This window comes from Typopeltis vanoorti, chromosome 20 (genome assembly GCF_054136105.1).
Source record: "Typopeltis vanoorti isolate ZY-2024b chromosome 20, IOZ_Tvanoo_1.0, whole genome shotgun sequence".
NCBI lineage: Eukaryota > Metazoa > Arthropoda > Arachnida > Uropygi > Thelyphonidae > Typopeltis > Typopeltis vanoorti.
The window spans coordinates 80,796,227-80,816,026 of NC_143568.1; the positions used below are offsets into that span (position 1 = coordinate 80,796,227).

At 34.5% G+C, this 19,800-nt stretch overlaps 1 protein-coding gene across 11 annotated transcripts in view; it reads right to left on the bottom strand.

The window, feature by feature from the left end:
- RhoGAPp190 (Rho GTPase-activating protein 190) overlaps nucleotides 1-19,800 on the bottom strand; it is a 723,033-nt gene that overhangs the window by 602,118 nt on the left and 101,115 nt on the right. For all 11 annotated transcript variants that reach the window (XM_090410500.1, XM_090410505.1, XM_090410503.1 and 8 more), the window contains exon 3: nucleotides 7,253-7,925. In XM_090410500.1, the coding sequence (XP_090266626.1) occupies nucleotides 7,253-7,925 (673 nt within the window). The remainder of the gene's footprint in view (nucleotides 1-7,252; nucleotides 7,926-19,800) is intronic.

Genomic DNA, 19,800 nt, shown 5'->3' on the forward strand with positions numbered 1-19,800 from the left:
CCAAAGAAAAAATAATGAAGTACACTGATGCAAAGATCTGAGTATAAATAATGTTCACATAATAAAAATAAATAACCAACTTCCACATCAAGAAAAGAACAAAATAACTGAATTAATAAATTTAAAAAAATAAAAGCAAATGCAAAAATATTTAACCATGAGTAAAATATACGACTGCTCCTTCATTAATTGAAAACTTCATTCGATTAATCTCAAATCTAGACCAAAGATGTACTAGCTACATTTCACTAATCATATCTCCTTTCTATCTTGCTTAATTAAATGTATAAGGATTCCACAGTCCAGTTAAATAAGAATTCATATGGACACTTATGCTATCCCATAATATTAGGCTGTTATTTTGCCAAGAGACATACTTCTACAGATAAAAAAGCCTTAACAGACAAATGCCCACTCCAGTCTTACTAGAGTTTTGAAAGGGCCCGGAGTAGAAGTTCTTATTCTTGTACCCACCCCTTGGATCTTTTCTAAAACATCGAAAGAGACAAAGAAAGGCTAATGCTGACAACAGAGTGACAATATCGTAGATGTATCTTAACATTAATAAATGCAGAATTTACATAATGACTCTTCTAGGAACTGCAGCCATACTTATACAACACCACTACATTATGATAGCTAGAGAATGGAATCATATTGAAATGCAGACAAAATGGAACATATTCTACTGAATTCATTAAGACTTGTGTTGCCTTTGTCAGATTTCAGTACTATTGTTGGATCCTACTTCTTCTCAATCTATACTTTGGATCCGACATGATTACTATTACGATGTTCTTAACTAATTGATAAGTTGTAAGTTGATTTCTAACTCAAATATAAAGAAAATTTATATTTAAAGACTGCGCCACTTTATATTTGAATTAGTTCAAGAATTGAAGATAAATCAACTCTCAACTACCTTCCTTTATATGTTGTTATTATATATACTGACCGAGTATATTTGACTTACTTAATTCACCCGCTTTGGTTAGAATATTTTATGAATGGTGCAGTAAAAGAGATTCAGGCAAATTACAACTTTTGATTAACAAAACAAACATTTAATTTTAAAATTACAAATTTTACACTTAAGATCAAATCACTAATTAAGTTATTATAAACACTTCAGCCTTTCTGATAATACTGTCATACAAATTCAGACAATGGCAAATTTGTTATCTCTAATACAGTCTTCTCACAGTTCCTTAAGTTCCAAATACAATAAAATCGCAGTAACACCACTTTACAAGCAAACACTTTTAAATTTACACTTCAGCTAATCTTCGCAATAGTTACTGTTAACAAAGAAATTCTAGGATGAAACACACTCACATCTCTGCATAGGAATATTAATGGTTGGAATGTTCTTACCGATAATCTTCTTTCTTCATCAACTTACACACAAACACTTTTTAAAACTGTAAACACTTTTAACAACAAACGGCATTTATTAAAATATATCTTCTAAGCAATAACTGAATTAATCAACGGATACAATGCACTTAATCAAACTTTCTTGCATGAAGTACTGCTAATCACTTATGAATTAAGGTAACACACATTAATTCCTTGACTTGAAGTTTTATATGCACAGTTGTCCATTCCTCCGGCATTCAATTAATTCTTTAGGCACTATAATTCTAAACACAGCTATCATTAAACTTCACAGCCTCTACTATTCTCTAGTTACTCCGTGCTTTGCTTCAAGGTTCCGTATGTCCTTGAAAGGTCGGCGCTGAAATTAAATCTCAATTCAAGTATCGCTAGTCTATTTAATAGTCTCTCAGCTGTTTTCCGTAGCTATAATTGTTATTCTACACCTTATTAGCTAACTGCTTCTCGACTAGTATACTTAAATTAGCTGCTTGAGTAACTCGCCGACTCGCTATTATTACACTCTGATTCCCGAATGCCCAATGCTACGATTCCAACCCAATGCCAATCCTCTCTCTCTGTTTCCTCTCTAATCTATTTTTTCAGTGTTCTTCCTTTATATATGCGTTCTTCCCGCCTAAATTGTTCTCGTGATTTCTTTGACTAAAACTCTTTTTAATAATTTTCAACATTCTCCTCACGTGCTGTTCCAAACTCGTGCTCGCTCACTTACATACGTCTCCATGACAACAAAACAAAACATAATAAAATTGAGCTATTGCATAATGTTAAGCTTCTACAAATAGGAATAAATAGAGAATATTTACATTTCAATTAATGCGCAGTTAAATTATCAAATACAAGTTCTTATAATATTAATATAGTAATGAATAAAATAGCTTAATAATATTTAATACAGTCTTTTCATTATTAATACATATCTTTGATTAATTAATTAAATATTAGATAAAATTAAAGGTAGTTATATGAATATTAAATTATAAACAAGTGATTTACATAATTACAAGTCTAGCCTTTGTGATGGAAGATCATGTTGGATTCTGAACCAAATAATAATTACTCTAATCTCTACATAATCAGAATCCAAAACTATGATGCTCTTATCCTTTAATATTTTTTCATGCAGAATACATACAAGAAATGCCAATCACTACAGGATGATACAAACACCTAAACAAAACTGGTTCATGATCCAATGGGTTATTTCCATAACAAGACCAATAATTTGATTTAAAAAAAAACATATCTAGTACCAAGAATTTATGGAGTCCCAAACATGCACAAGCATGGCTTACCACTGAGATCCATTGTTGATGCAAAGTATTCTACAGCTTGATTGCTATCCAAATATCTAACAAAACTCTCACATTGGTAAATCAACCTCATTTGTAAAGAACGCAATGCACTTCATAGAACGCATCACAACATAGCCTAAAATTTGGCTCAGACACTGAACAACATTCAGTGTTTGGTCAGACTATTACCCAATTAGAAGAATTTCTCTCGTACCTGAATAGCAGTGACCCTCGTATTAAATGTACTGTTGAACTGGAAGAAAACAGGTCTTTACCATTTTTAGACACACTTGAAGTATCCAAGCAGAATAGTCAATTTCTCACAGTATAGGAAGCCAACAAACATTGGAAGATATTTGCACACCACATCCCATCACCACCCGGTCCAAAAAATAGGCATTACTCATTTTCTATGTGAGCTTACAAAATCTCCAGCAATATAGATAAAAGAAATTAAGAGCTTGACCACCTCATCATCATTCTACCAAAGGATGGTTATAACAGAAAATTAGTCAACAAAATTCTAAGTCATTCTCCAAGATAATCAGATGAACATGAAAAACAAGACTGCAGAGGAACAGTTTCTCCCCTATATACAGTCAGTTAGTCACTGATAAAATGTCAAGGACACTACATCAATAAAATATATAGGTTGCCTTCTCACCTCTCCCCCAACAAGATATCTAATCTGAAACCTCCAAAACTTCCCATCCACCTCTTAAAAAGCCTGGTATATGCAAAATATACCAGGCTTTTTGATAGGCAGGCAGCTCTGGAAAAGTACACCAATCTGAACACATCAAGAACAGAGAGAACAAAAAGGAAACACAACTAGCAGCACCTACAAGTGAAACTAAACATCAAGTATTATGGCAACAAGCCAAATAGATTACAGATTTTTTTTTTTTTTTTTTTCAAGAGCATTCAAAGAATCAGCTGAAATGATGAAAAATTCTCTACAGTGCATCAAAAAAACAAGGAATGATTTTACATCAGGTATGGTCTTCTCTAATTCATCATGAGTGCACATAGTTCTAAGTAGTATACAGAAGTCCATGAGCCAGAAAACGACATAGCTAATGCATGCTTTCCATTATTATTCATGTTCAAATATTTTAATTATGTATACCAACTATTGTTGCATTTTTTTAGTTTATTCACTTATTTCTCCTGATGATAAGAAATAAGAATTTTCAAAAAATTAGTTGAGTAGTCAAATTATTCTATCTCATCTATTTCTTTCCTGTGGAAAAATACTAACAAAACATTTCTAAAGTGTCTAGCATCCTTCTTTGTTTCAAATCCTCCAGTACACTGGAATGGGAAATAGGCTGTACTATGTTTTTTTTTTTTTTTTTTTTTTTTTTACCTTGGATTTATTATATGTTAAAGATACCAAGAAATTATATACTTGGTTTTAATCCTATTCCCAAGGAAGCAAAACAATATGTGCGTGAAACATATTCACGTCTGAGTTACTTGTATCTAGAGGCTAATGCCTTGATATCATTTGCCTTAGTACGTATCCCTTAATGCAAAGCACACACTCCCTTTTTAGATGTGTATATTGCTATGCATAATGGGAAGAGCCACTACCCAGACCAGTTTCAACCTTTATTGAGGTCTCATCAGTGGGAGACAGACCCAGTAGAGATACCAAGGTTGAAGTAATGCAGAAGTCATATATATCTCATATACAAGTAGCCAAAAGGTGCTCGACTTTATTAGTAAAAAAATCTCTGGATGAGAGAAAGATGAAAAAAGATTTTTTACCTTGGGTTTATTATACATTAAAGATACCAAGAAATTATATAATTGGTTTTAATCCTTTTCCCAAGGAAGCAAAACAATGTTTGTGCGTTAAATATATTCACGTCTGAGCACCTTTTGGTTACTTGTATATGATATACAGGGTGTTCGGGATAAATTTGACAGTTTCGTAAGGAAAAAGAAAATCTTCTTTGTATCTATTAAATTTAATGAATTGACAAAAAAACATTACAGGCAGAGTTAATTACAATACTATCAACAAGATTTACTCAAAATAACCACCATTAGCATCGATCACAGCTTCAATTCTGCTTCGGAACCTCGAACAAGCTGATGCTACAGTCTCCCTGGGAAGGGCCGCAAAAACTGTTTTAATTTTATCCATTAACTGGGCTTTTGTATTACTGGAAGTGCGATTGGTGTCTTTTTCAACTGCGCCCCATACAAAATAATCCATGGGGTTAAGGTCTGGGGAGTTTGGAGGCCAAACATTTGGACTGGTGAAGTCGTAGAAATTTTCAGACAACCATTTTTGACTTTTCCCAGAGGTGTGGCAAGGGGCCGAATCCTGCTGCCATACATACGGCCTACCATTGGCTACCCTTGTTATCCAGGGCTTGACTACAGTTAGCAACTCTACGAACAAAGCCCGAATTCCAATGCCAGGGTTCTTCAACACCTGTTCCTGCAGATTTGCGAGGAATTCTGCTGTACGAACGCAATCAGATCGTCTGCTAGGGATCTTTCTTCTTGCTACATCCTCGTAGTCACCATTGCAAGTCTCTAGTTCATGCCTGATTGTTTTTACTCTATTCAGGGAGCATTGGGCAGCAGTCGTAATATCCTTATTTTGATGGCGGGCACGAATCATCATGATACAAGTTATTCTCTTCCATGATTCAGGTGGGTTCCAGCTATCCATCCTTTCTGACATCTTGTATATGAATGAAGAAGGGTCCAAACTTTTAAATGAAGAGAAGTGTGTGTTAATACATGTAACTTACGGAAAAATATAATTAATTATAAATATGTCAAATTTATCCCGAACACCCTGTATATATGACTACTGCATTACTTTGGTCTTGGTATCTCTCCCAGGTCTGGCTCCCACTGATGAGACTTCAATAAAGGTCAAAACCAGTCTGGATAGTAGCCTTCCCATGATGCAGTATTGGACCAAGATAATTTCGTGCCCTGGGCAGACAGACTTCATGTGTAATGCCACTAAGCTTTTTTTTATACTTAAGTATTTTCTAATTGTATTTTTTCAAATTATTAATAATTTCATAAATTTGTTAATTTGCTAAAACTTCTTTCAGCTATTGCTACCGTTATTGAAATTGTCAGCAAAATTCTCAATGCAACCCACGTATTTGGAACTATATTCTGCAAATTGCTTGCTTTTAAAAATTGTAGTTTCTAAAGGCAAACTGATGTTTTCTGGAAGTAAATTGTCATTTTTGAATTTGAAATTTGCAAATCATTATTTTCATTATTTTTGGAAGGAGCACAGGCTCTAAGGACCTAGTGCCGATCTTAGTTTTTTCCCCTTATGTCTGGCACCAGGGGTGGGTACCCAATCATCCTGCCCCTTAATCCAGTACTGTCGTTATGAATAGCGTTATACATGTCCACAAGGGGGGGGGGTGCTTTGCATTATGGGATACATACTAAGGCAAGTGATATGAAGTGATTAGCCTCTATATACAAGTAACTCAGACATGAATATATTTCACGTGCAAATCATTGTTATGCTTGCTTGGGAAAAGGATTAAAACCCAGTATATAATTTCTTGGTATCTTTCATGGGAAAAAGGCTACTATCCATCATCAAAGGAGCCTATTAATGGAAACTACCTGCTTCCTAGTCAAGGAGTTCCTATCAGACCAAATAAAAATTAAAGAAATAAAGCAAGATTGTCCTCTTAGTTTCTTGCTCTTTGCATGATTCTTTGAACCCCACCCAGAAGTCAGCAATTTGTATTCTGTGTATTATCCATAATGCAAAGCACATCCCTAAAGGATGTGTGCTTTACATTATGGGATACTAATACAATTAATGAGAGGTCATTGGCTTCTATATGCAAATAGCCTAGTCATGAAGAAACTTCACATGCAAACTTTGTTTGGTTAAACTTGAATATGGATTAAACAAGAATATAATTTCTTGGCATTTTTAATTTCTTATAGTGGGCAGCTTGTTATATAGTGAATTTTCTTCAAAATGGCATTATGCCTATGAAATGAGGTCAGGGAAAAAAGCTTGTTTACAGTCAGTTTGTTATTATGGTATCTGCTATAGTGAAAGTTGACCATAAGTGTGTTATGCAATACTGTTAAAAGGCAAAAACAAAACCTACCTAAAAATAACTCATTCCACTTTAAGTAAATACTGTACTGTCAATAAAAATTGAAATTTATAATCATTTACTGTTAATTGCTAATGTCTTAATGTGTAATTTTATGTCTTCTTTATACTCTGTCTTGGAGTGATAACTTTTGAATATTTTTGAGTGGGAAGGAAATGAGAATCAAAAATTTGGTGTGTTATATATAATTATGCAATAATTGCCTAAATACAGTCAAGATTCAGTTGTACATTGAGCTGGCAAGAAAGTACAACATTTAATTGATTAAAGGAACTCAATTAATGGAGATGAGATTAATGATTAAAGCAAAAACAATTGTAAGGATATGATCAAGCATGTTTTTCAAATTTTTCATAACATGTTAAAAGCATGAACAAAAATTTTGATGTTACCAAGAATATCCTTAATTGAATTACTTACCCATCACCTATGCTTGCAAGATCAGGAAGCAATTCACTAAGTACTTCAGGTAATATCCTTATATACATTTGCATCTTCCTGCCAATATATTCTTCTTTCAGTTTTTTAACATGCCGTCTAAACATCTTCTGGGCAGCTTCATGTCCAAAAAGATCGCAATAATGAACAAAGTCTTGATTTTGTGCAAATTTCTTATTAACTGAACTCCATAGGGCACGGTAATCTGTGACTTGAGCACGTATAAGTGACTGATATGCCTCTGTGGCAACATCGAGCACTTCCTTTCGTGCTCGTGCTGCCTCAACGAATGGCACAATTTTTGACTTTCCTTTTGTCCTATCTATCATCTGAGCTACAACAATAAAGGCTAGTTCAACATTAACATTTTCATGTGCTGAAGTTTCAACAATTGGAATGTTGTTCTTATATTCCTTTCGGTTTACTAGTTTCTCGGCTTCTTTAATGTACAATTCCTTAGCCTCATCACTTTTTGTATTAGCTAGAACAATTGGTTTTTTGGTTTTAATTAAATTATTTAAAATGAGGGCTGTAAATTCAACCTGTTTCTCAATACTACGCCCCTGTATTTCACTTACATCAAAAACACATACAAAGCCATCTATATTCATTTTCCCATCAGGCAATAACTTCTGTTCGTATTCCTTTTCAATACCTGAAAATAAGAATGAAAAATTAATCACATAAGTATTAAAAGGAAAAACAAATAAATAAGTGCATGCATCATACTCAATGTTATTTAGCAATTGTTTAAAATTATGTTTTAAATTTATCTCACGATCAAAATAATTCATTTCACATTTGTGATGCTATAAATATTTGAAGGATGCAACAGCTATGGATGTGATATGTTTTTGGCAGTTTGTGACAAGTTGTTGGTTGTATTGGTTGTCCTACTTATAAACTGTCAAAATTTCTAACCTGCTTTCCAATCAAACTGGAAAATCATCTTGTAACATTAAGAATACTGGTGATTTCAACTCTAGCCTACCAGAAAATACATTCTCCATGACAGAATGCATTAGCCTTCACAAAAATTTGGAATTTTCGGGACTTGCCCACAGGGCATGTCTACTCTTCTGCAGATACTTATACTTAGAATTACAATGCATTAATTATATAACTTTCCAGCCAAAAATTACAACCCATCTTAGATAATTACTCTCTTACTAATAATGCTTATCATCAGATAAAGATAATTTCCATTCTTTGTATAAAAGACAAATCTCAATGCTTCGATTTTTTTTTTTTTAACTTCAGGACAGCTTTCAAGACATATACAAGTTGTTGTTTTTTTTTCTATCTTGCCTTTCAACAAAGACAAACTTCCTCTTTCAGCTGAACCAGGAGTGAATCTGCATAAACAAGAACCACAGTTCTTGTTTCTGCAGTTCTATTCTGCTTTGGCTAGATGGGTCATGCAGTAAACATCTGATCATCAGAACATATGCATTATATTAGTTTTCCACAAGCCAAGAAATCTGCTCTTAGAGAACATGAAGTTTCTACTAGCCACAGGATCCTGTGGAACAATTCAATAAATCCTTTTGCCGGGGATGGAAAGCTTTCCTTCACAAACATGTTTTCAAATTTAAGAGAGAAACTTCAAAGAAGACTATGAAGCACTTCACAAGGAGCTTAATCTAAATCATAATGATGGTCCATAATTTTCATTTTCATGGGAAATAGTGACTTTGAACTCTCATAAGCATCTAATGTTTATTCCTATTATACACAATTCTTGCATGAAATTCTATATAAGTTGATTTTGTTATTTTTTAAAATAAACTTTATATTCACTTTACATAAATAATCTATGAATTACATTTGCACTACATATTTAATTTTCATGTAAATGTTATAATTCATAACATTTCAATTTATAAATTCTTTTTTAAGCTCACTTCATATACTGTTCATTTCTTTGTGTTCTCTCTGAATATGTGATGATATACACATAAAATGTTTGATATTAAATGCCTTATTTTTTCTTTACCTAATCTGCATGTATAAAAAAGTTCATGTCTATGAATTATGTTAGTATTAATATTCTAATAAGCTACTAGCACTGTTTACTGTAGACTGTGTATACTTGACTGAATGGTGTCACACATATTGGTATGCAAAAAACATGCTTCTCATCCCTTGTTCACAACCTCCTCATTCAGCTTCCAGGGATGACCTCTTGTTCTCCCCGGATCTCCCAACCATTTTCGGTAAAACCTCTTCAACATTGTTCTTTTATAAAATCCCTTATTAAACTTGTAGGTCTCTATCATATCACACACCCCCCTCTTCCTCCTATCCACCAGATCTGCAGATTGCATCTTCTCAACCTTTCCTCATATTCGACAATCCAGAGATCAGAAACTACCTTAGTAAGTCACCTCTGAACCCTTTCCAACATTTCTTCATCCTTTGAAAACCAGAAGACCAAATCTGTGCATGCACAATAATCCATGTGTGGCCTAATCAGAGCCTCATACAATGGAACAAGAATCTCCTTGCTTCTAAAGTCAGTGTCCTCCACATCATTCCCAGAATTCGTTGTGTTGTACTCACAATTTTGGCAATGTCCTCTAAATTTTAGATCCTTATCTACCATCATCCAAAGATCTCTTATTTCCTCCACCTCCAACAATATATCCCACAAAGCATAAATTCTATATCCCATCTTTGTTTCCCAAAATTTAAAACCTTACATTTTCAAACACTGAATTGGCATCCCCAACTGCAAGACTCATTAAACAAATATGTCAAGGCAGATGCCAACTCCCTGGCACATTTCTTCAAAATATGTAATGATATATTATCAAGTCCCACAGTCTTATTAACATTATGTTTGCTCAGTTCCCCATGTACCTCTTGCTCACTTACAGTCAGCCTCTCCTCCTCATCACCAACTGCTCTCAAACTCTCAATGATTTCACAATCATAAGAATGAAAGACCTTTATGAACTGCTCATTAAGTATCTCAACAATAACCTCTGCAGCAGTTCTTCTTATACCATTTTCTCTAATCAATGTCATCTTTCCTTTTTTTTTTTTTTGCTGGCTACATATTGAAAGAACTCCCTAGGATTCTTTTTGGCTTCATTGTCTAACTGCTGCTCATATCTCACTTCTGCTACCCTCACCAACCAAAGTCACCCATCTTGCCTGGTCTTTGTAATCCTCATGGAATTGGTTATTACCACTTCTCTTATGCTGTCTCCATAATGCCCTTTTTCTTGTATCACATGCTTAATCTCATCATTCATCCATTTCACACCTAGCTTATTTAACCTTCTGATCCATGGAATACATTTAAACACTGCTTCTAGTAGAGAGTTCTTGCATATCCCCCAAGCTGCACAAAGCTCCTTTCCAGCTAACTCCTCATTCCATGCTAAACCTGCAAGCTGTCTCCTGAGCTCCTCATAATCAGCAGCCTTATAGTTCCACATATAACCTATGCTCACAGAGGACCTTGAACTGCAGGCAACCACCGAGGTAATCACTTCATGGTTACTCTCACCAACTGGAGGGTGATTTGACACCTCATTTATAATTACATCCATCCTCTGATGAGATGATTAAAATCACCCTTTTCTTATTTGCATGGCTTAATTTCATTATACATTTCATTGTCACTACATCCATATCACAAGGTCTATAACAACATTCGACTAAGTATTTCATTCTATTCACCTCTACCTCACACCACTCAAAACCACTTGGCACTATTTCATTCTTACATCTCTACCTTGTATAGCTATAACTCTTTCTCTATCATCAATAGCACACCCCCCCTCCCGTTCTATCTTCATGAAACACATAATACCCTTTCATCTCTATTCCTGTGAGGACATCATCCACATCCAACCATGTCTCACATATTCCAACAATTCTTGGGTGAACAGACTCGATTAATGCAACCATTTCATTTACCTTGTTTCTTATGCTTCTAGCATTTGTATACAAACATAACAGCTCATTCCTCGATCTACAGCAAGTTCCATTGACACCACTTAATTGATGTGACTTTTTCCATGCTACTCAAGCTACTTCTTTTTCCCCTTATTCATATTAGACACTTCTGTTCATATTAAACACTTTTGTAGTTTACAAAATATATACCAATATCTATCTAAGCAGATGCCGTTACAGAATTTTTAGTGAATCCCCTGAAACAGCTCAGCAAACCCCTTAGATTCCAAACCTCAGGTTGGAATCAATGCTTTAGGAGAATTTTTGTTGAGAAATTAATGGGCAAACCGTTTTCAACTGGATCTCTAATATATTCCCTTCAACAAACATTAAGCATCAAAGCTCTAAAACAGGAAGGAGACCTCCATATAGCCTTTAAAGGAATGTGGAGAATGAATCAGAGCATCTGACCTAATGTCAAATCCTCACTTTCTCCTGGTACACCCTGTTATCTACCAAGATACTGAATGAATAAAGATGGACTGGCAATTTGAGATTTAGTCTACCAAATTCTTATTGGCTTAAACCACAATGTAAAATCATGGTACAACATGAAAGAATTTCGTGCCAGCTAGGGTATCACCCGGTTAAACAAGGCCCCACTGTTTTCTTTAGGAAACCAGAGTGAATGGCACAAAGTCAGCTATTGGAACAAATCCCAGAATATATCCCAACTCAACATCAGCAAAGTTCAAGACCAGTACTATCAATGTAAGAAGCATCTGTAGAAAAAAGATGGAACTAGCAGTAGAATTAAATATGTACCAGATCAACTGAAACCAAGAAGACAAAAACAAGTGAGATCTTTCTAAGCAGCAAATACAAAACGTTATATTCACGCAATAACAAATGGGAAAAAGAGGGATTGGCTATGGTATTCAACACTAAATATGATGATAATCTGGACAATGACTTATTTGTGTTTATTTATGGTCCCAAAGAAGGTTTTACTTAGAAGCGGAAGAATTTTTTTGAGGGATTAGAAAAGACAGCTGACACAATGAAAAAGGAAAAGTTGGTTCTTACTAGAGATCTAAACAGCAGAGTACGAAATGATTACCAGACATATCGAAATGTTTGGGGAAAATTTGGAGAAATAAAGAAAAGCTACTAATAATGGTTAAGTGCCTGCTGGATTTCTGTTAAGGACACAGACTAGTTATTACTAACACCACATTCCAACATCAAAATGTGCATAAATTCAACATGGGAAGAAGGGGCAAGAAATAAGAAAAAGCTCACTGACTATGTTATGGTTGATAGCGTTGATAATTTTCCCACTGGTTTAGAAAAAAGAGAGCATACAGAGGATTTGAAATAGGAGTAATCACTATTTAGTTGTGAGCAGGATAAAATTGTATTTCATATTGAAAAGAAGAGTATATAAGAAAGTTTTAAAACAAATCAAAGTTCAGAAGCTTTCAGAAGTGAACTATAGAATTAGATAAGCAAACATCATTTAAGAAAAAAAAAATGAAAGAATTTGAAAACTCTGAAGAAGACACTGATTGATTCAGCTAGGGAGGCATGTGATAAAGTTGTCTGCAAGGATAGAAAAATAAGCACTCCATGGTGGAATCAGAAAGTTAAAGAGTCAGTCAAGGAAAAGAAGAAAGCATATCAAAAGTTCCTGGTGAATAAGTCAGCTTGTGCTCTTAGAAAATACAGAAAAAAAATGTAAGAAACAAAGCACTGTGTAAAACAAGCTAAACAAACGTCATGGGAAGAAGTTGGTAAGAACATAGAAAATAAATATCAGGAAGATGGCAAAATATTTTGGAAGCTATTGAAAAACCTTAGAAATGGAGGAAAAAGTACTATAAAAGGAATCAAAGATGATAAACACGACATGAAAACTGAAGATAAAAGGAACTGTACATGTCTGGAGTAATTACTTTGAAATACTGCTAAATGAAACAAGCATTGTCATCATGGTGGTAGGGACCTCCCAACCAGAATGTAGTCATACTTGAAGTAGAAGAAAAAGTCATAAAAAATGAAATGTGAAAAGGCAGTTGGGGGGGGGGGAGATACAATTTGACCAGAAATGCTCAAATATGGAGGTATAGAGGTCTTATGGTAGCTGCATGGCATAATTTAGAGGCTTGAAGTTCAGATGATTAGGGCAGAGCTCTCATAGTATCCATCAATAAAAAGCGAACTAAAACTGAATGTGAGAATTACAGAGGTATTTCCCTGTTGAGTGTTCCCAGTAAGATTTATGCAAAAATATACTTGAGAAAAGGCTCAGAAAAATTATGGAATGTAAGCTTAGTAAAACACATGCTGGATTCAGGCCAAACGGAGGTCGTCAGGATCAGATTTCCACTTGAACACAAATAGTTGAGAAATCTTGGGAATATAACAAGGATTTGTATTTAAGTTGTGGATCTGGAAAAGGTATATCACAAGATGGCTCTTCAAAACACAACAGATATATAGTGAAAATAGAACATTATATCGAGCAATACACGGTTTCTAGTAAGGCTATAAATCATCATCATCAAATAACTGATGTTTATCCTCAAGGGATGTACAGGATACTATGATAGTACAACATGAAAAACTTGCATCATTACTGACTTCCTATCAACAATTTTCCTCCAAATTATCTATTATCAAGATTCCAACATCATCAGATCTTATATTTATGTCTTCTAAGGCACTTTTTACTGTATCAATCCACCTATATCTTGGTCTTCCTCTGGGTCTTTTTCTTGCCAACCTAGCAGAGAACACTTGTTTTGCTAATCTTTCCTCTCCCATTCTGTTTAAGTGACCAAAACATCTTAGATTAGCTTTGCTAACAATGTCAAATTCTTTTCTAATATCCTCATTTTTAACATGATATTGACATTGATGCCATCTGTTCATGACCCTAATCTTTCTCAGGACTCTCATATCTGTGGTCTGTACTCTTTGGTCAATTGTTTTATTTCTAATCCAGCTCTCAGATCCATAAGTTAAAATTGGTTTGAACACCATCTTGTATATAACTAATTTAGTGTTTTGACTAATTTCTCTCTTATTCTATATAAATTTATTTAGTTGACTTTCTACCATACTAACTTTGTGGTCCTTGTTGTTTCTTTGTTGTTTATGATTCTGTTGCCCATATGTATTTTACCATCTTCACTAAAAATTGTGCCTAAGTAACTGAACTGTTTTACAGGTTCTCCATTCACGATGCAGTTGATATTTTCAATGTTTCTGTCTTTTTTCATTGTCTTTGTCTTGTTATTGCTGATTTTCATACCAAATTTATTACAATAGTTATTCAATTTAGTCAGGGAATCTAGCAGACTTGTAGCAGATTTATTTAGAGGTATAACATCGTCTGCATAAAGCAAAGACTTGACATTATCATCTTCCATTTTGATATCAGGTTTAATACCGCTTTCCTTCATAATGTGATCCATATAGATAATGAATAACAGAAGGGATAATGTACATCCAGATTAACATTAAACTTTCTTCCTGTACTTCAATTCTAACTGCTGACTTACAACTCAAATAAAGACTAAGTATTACTTGATATAATGCCCCATTCACACCATATAACTGTAGGGTTTGGAATAGCTTTTCTCTTGGCAGCTTGTCATATACCTTTTGTTTACAAAACTTAAATACAGATGTTATATTCCCAAGATTTCTCAACTATTTGTTGTAAAGTGAAAATCTGATCGTGACAGCCTCTATTTGGCCCAAATCCATGTTGTTCTTCTTTGCCAAGCTTCCCTTCCACAATCCTCCTCAACGATTTCTCAAGTATACATCTCCGAATCAAAAATTAGAACAATCAAAGAAAATGTGTTGATTTATTTGCAATTCTAATTTATTGCTTAGGAAGCAATTATTAGCAAATATGAATTAGCATAATCTAAATCTATGCTTTGTAGATTATATAACAATGTAAACACAAAAATTTAATATAAATTATAAGAAACTTGTTATCTGAAAACATTCACAAAATCAGAATAATTTTAACATGGTTCAAAATATTAGAATAATGGGAAAATAAATGCACTAAAATTAGAGTCAGAGAAAACAACATGATAATTAGTACTTTATTGCATCCCCTTAGCTTTTATCCATTTGTGAACAGCAGTTCACTTTTTTTTTAATCAAAACATGCCCATATGGTCTGCAGACTAGAAACAAATTCATTTTTGTCTCTTAGGACAACTTCTTGAAGATGTTTCTTCATAAAATCCCCACAAATTCTCAATGGGGCTTAAATCTGGTGAGTTTGCCAGCCAAGGAATTACATTGATTTGCCTTTCTTTCAGTCATCTAGTAGTGGTGTTGGAAGTGTGGCAAGAAGCTGAATCTTGGTGAAAAAGGAAATCATCATCAGAAAAATCTTCCGATGCCAGTAACAAAGTGCTCAAGAATTTCTTGGTACACTTTGGAATCGACTCTTTCATATACAATACACAGCCTACCTAGACCCTCTGCAGTCATACAAGCCCATACCATGACAAAGGTTGCAAATTTTACCAAACATTCCATGCATTCTTTATCAAATGCTTCTTGCTTAAGACACTAAACACATATCCCTTGAAAACCATGGGACACACAAAACATGCTTTCATTACTAAAAAGTACCTTCTTCCAGTCCTCTTCACCCCATAACAGTCTTTGCTTACATCATCGCACTCTAGCTGCCTTTTGATTGGAAGTCATAAGCAGCTTCGTCTTAGGCACAAGTGATTTAAAATCAAATTTGTGAAGTCATCTGAACGTCATAGATTTAGGCACATTCACACATTTTCTTTCCTCATGCATGAATCAGTCTTGCCGAAACTGAAATATATGCTATTTCTATGCACTCCTCAAAACCAATCGTAAAAAAAATGTGGAATATTCTAATATTTTGAACCATGTTAAAAATTATTCTAATTTTGTGAATATTTTCAGATAACAGTTTTCTTATAATTTATATTACATTTTTATGCATTTATATGGTTATATAATAGATTTAGATGATGCTAATTCATATTTGGTAATAACTATTTTCTAGTTATTGATTACTCTAATTTTTTTTGATTTGGAGGTGTACTTGCATAAATCTTACCCGGAACGCTCAGTTAATACAACTCTAATTCTCATATTTAGTTTTATTTCCCTTTTTGTATATACACTAAAACCCCTTTTTTTTTTTTTTTTTTTTTTTACACTTTTCAGGGGACTGATGGAAAAAAGTGTAAATAGCAAGAAAGTGTAAATAGCAGGAAATGTAAAAAAAACATTAAAAAAAAGGCTAAAAGATGACTTACTGCTAGTATGTAAGTCTACATACTCGATTACAAAATTTAATACCTGAAAATAAATGAATTTACAATTACTTACATTTATCTATTCAAAAAAATCTTTAATTGTTAATTGGTTTTGCTTTTCGGGTTTATTTTATTTTTTTTTTTGACATAGCACCAGATTGCTTTGCATTGAGTTCAATGCTTGGCCTGTTTTTTACTATCGTGATCATAGTGGACATGGAGAGTCAAAGATCTTTTGCTAAATGAACACGTGTTCCGGCATGCCAATCTACACGTCGCAGAATTGCCATCTTTTCTTCTACCGAAATACATTTTCTGTCTTTTTTCTCCATGTTACTAACATGGATAATCCACCACCGCAACTTGTAAATTACATAGCATAAATTCTGCAATATCAATTCGTACTGTGATTGAAAAATCACGGTATCGCTCATCACTGCTGCAATCATGCAAATCACCGTGATGGCGGAAACAAAACTACAGCCGAAAGCAACGCCATCTGGGAACAGAAATGCGCAGATTTCTGCAGAAATCGGTTCGAAAATCAGTATTGCCACCCAAGAAAAGACGCAAATCACAGGCAATAACGTCCACATCAAGTTGTTAATGGCTGGAAAACAATATATTGTAAGAATAGGCCTTAAGACGGGACCAACGGATAATTACGTAAATGGCAGGAAAAAGTAAATTGCGGGAACGTAAAAACGGGGTTTGACTGTAGATACTATGAGAGCTCTACTGAAATCATCTGGAATTCGTCCCTCTGTACAGGCCTTCTGAATTATGCAGTGCAGCCATTGCAAGACTTTTGTACTATGGAAAATAATAATAATTATAATTATTAAGTGACACCTACAAGAAGTCCAAAGACTCATTCGAGGGAGGGCACCTACTTACAACTTTCCTTTCCACAACTCAATCCACGAACTACAATGAACAACTACCATCATCATCTACTGCCCACCACCACTAGTATTTTCACGGACTATCACAAAAATCCATGCCCATGACAGGATTCGAACCCACGATAACCTCAGGCAAATATCATCTGCTTTTACTGCCTTTCCATATTTCAGGCTTTTGATTGCTTTTTCTAATTCAAGTATGGATACCTATTCCTGACTGCATGCCTGTTAAATGTTTCTTACCACTGTCCTGTCACTGCTTTTGAAGAAATTACACAATACATCAAGAATATATTTTTTTCTCCGGTTTTCATGCTACCTATATCATCTCTATTCCTTTAGACCACTCGTTCCTCCATTTCTGATCTTTTTCAACAACCTCTAGAATATTTTGCTACCTTCCTGATATTTATTTTCTATGTTCTTACCAAAGTCGTCCCATGGCTTTTGTTTAGCTTGTTTTACACAGCATTCAGCTTTCTTACATTTGTCTCTGTATTCTCTAAGAGCACAAGCTGACTTATTTACCAGGAACTTTTGGTATGCTTTCTTCATTTCCTTCACTGCCTCTTTAACTTCCTTCTGCTATTTAGATCCACCATGCAGTTCTGATTTTTCCATCCTTGCAGACACTTCACCCCATGCCTCTCTGGCTGAATCAATCAGTGTTTTCTTCAGGATTTACCAATGAATCTCCAAGGTTTGGTTCCTATTCTCAAACTCTTCCATTTTTTTTTGAATAATGTTTGTGTATTTTAGTCTACAGTTCACATCAGACAGCTGCTCAACTTTTATTCGCTTTAAAACTTTCTTATATGTTCTTCTTTTCAGTATGAAATTCGATTTTATACTGAAAAGAAACCATGTTATTGTTTATAGTGAAAACATCACTATAAAAAATAACAGTCAATTGGATTTTTCTTATTCCTTGCCTCTTCTGTGCATGCAAGTTTGTGCGCATTTTTATGTTGGAACATTGTGTTAATAACAGTCCTGTGCAGAAATCTAACAAGTATTTTCCATTATTATTAGCTTTACTCTTTTCTCCAAATTTTCCCAACATATTTCTGTATGTATGACAATCCTTTCCTACTCTGTTATTTAGATCTCCAACAAGAACCAACTTTTCCTTTTTCATGGTATCAGTTGCTTTCTCTAAAGCCTCAAAAAATTTCTCCACCTCTACTTTAGTAGAACCTTATTCGGGATCATAGGCACAAATAAGGCTCATTGTCCAGTTCCCCATTCTGATATTTGTCCACATCCCTGTACATGATATTGCCTGCCATTCAGGCAATATCAGCTAATCTTCTTGATTCAATCAAGATTAGCTTCGTATTTGGTGTTGAATACTATAGCTACTCCTCCTTTACCCTGAATATAACATATTGTATTTATTGCTTAGAAACATCTTACTAGATTTTGTTGTCCTTTTCGTTTTAGTCACCCTTCTTCTGCTAGTTCCATTTTTTGCCATTCAGGCTTCATATGTTGATTGTACCAATCTTGAACTCTGGTGATGTTGAGCTGGAATGTGTTTCAGGATTTGTTCCAGTAACTGACTTTTTGCTGTTCACCCTGGTTCTCTAGCGAAAACAACGGGGACTTTGTTTAATGGGGCGATACCCCAGACAGCATGAAATTCTGTCATGTTGTGCTATCATTTTATGTTGTGGTTTAAGCCAATAAGTATACAATTTGATCGCTAATCCCAAATTTCCAGTCCATCCTTGTTTGTTCAGTATCCAGGTAGATACTTAAGAAGGTGCACTATGAGAAGGTGAGGAGGAATGGGCATTAGGTCTGAAGCTGGTTGGTTCTCCACATTCCTATAAAGCAGTGTTTCTCAACGTGGGGTGTATGCCCCACAGGGGGGCAATTTGAATATTTTGGGGAACAATTAGAAAACAATGTTGCATTCGTCACCTCATCATTGATATACTCAAAACACTCACCATTGTCTGGGAAGGGGGGGGGCATCAAAATCTTTGAGGCGTTGAGGTGGGGGCATGATCCAAAAAATGTTGGGAAATACTGCTTTAAAGGCTATCTGGAGGTATCCTCTCTCAGTCAGCAGTTAGAATTGAAGGAGGTACAGGAAGAGGCTTTGCTGCAAAATCAGGTGGGCAACAAGGATGCAAATTATCTTCACTGTTATTCTCTATCTATATGGATCACATTATGAAGGAAAGTAGTATTAAATCTGATATCAAAATTGGCAATGTTAATCTAAGCTCTTTGCTTTATGCAGATGATGTTATACTTTTGAATAAATCCAGCACAAGTCTGCAAGATTCCCGGATTAAATTGAATAACTGTTGTAATAGATGTGCTATGAAGATCAGGAATTAAAAAAGACTAAAACTATGAAAATAGG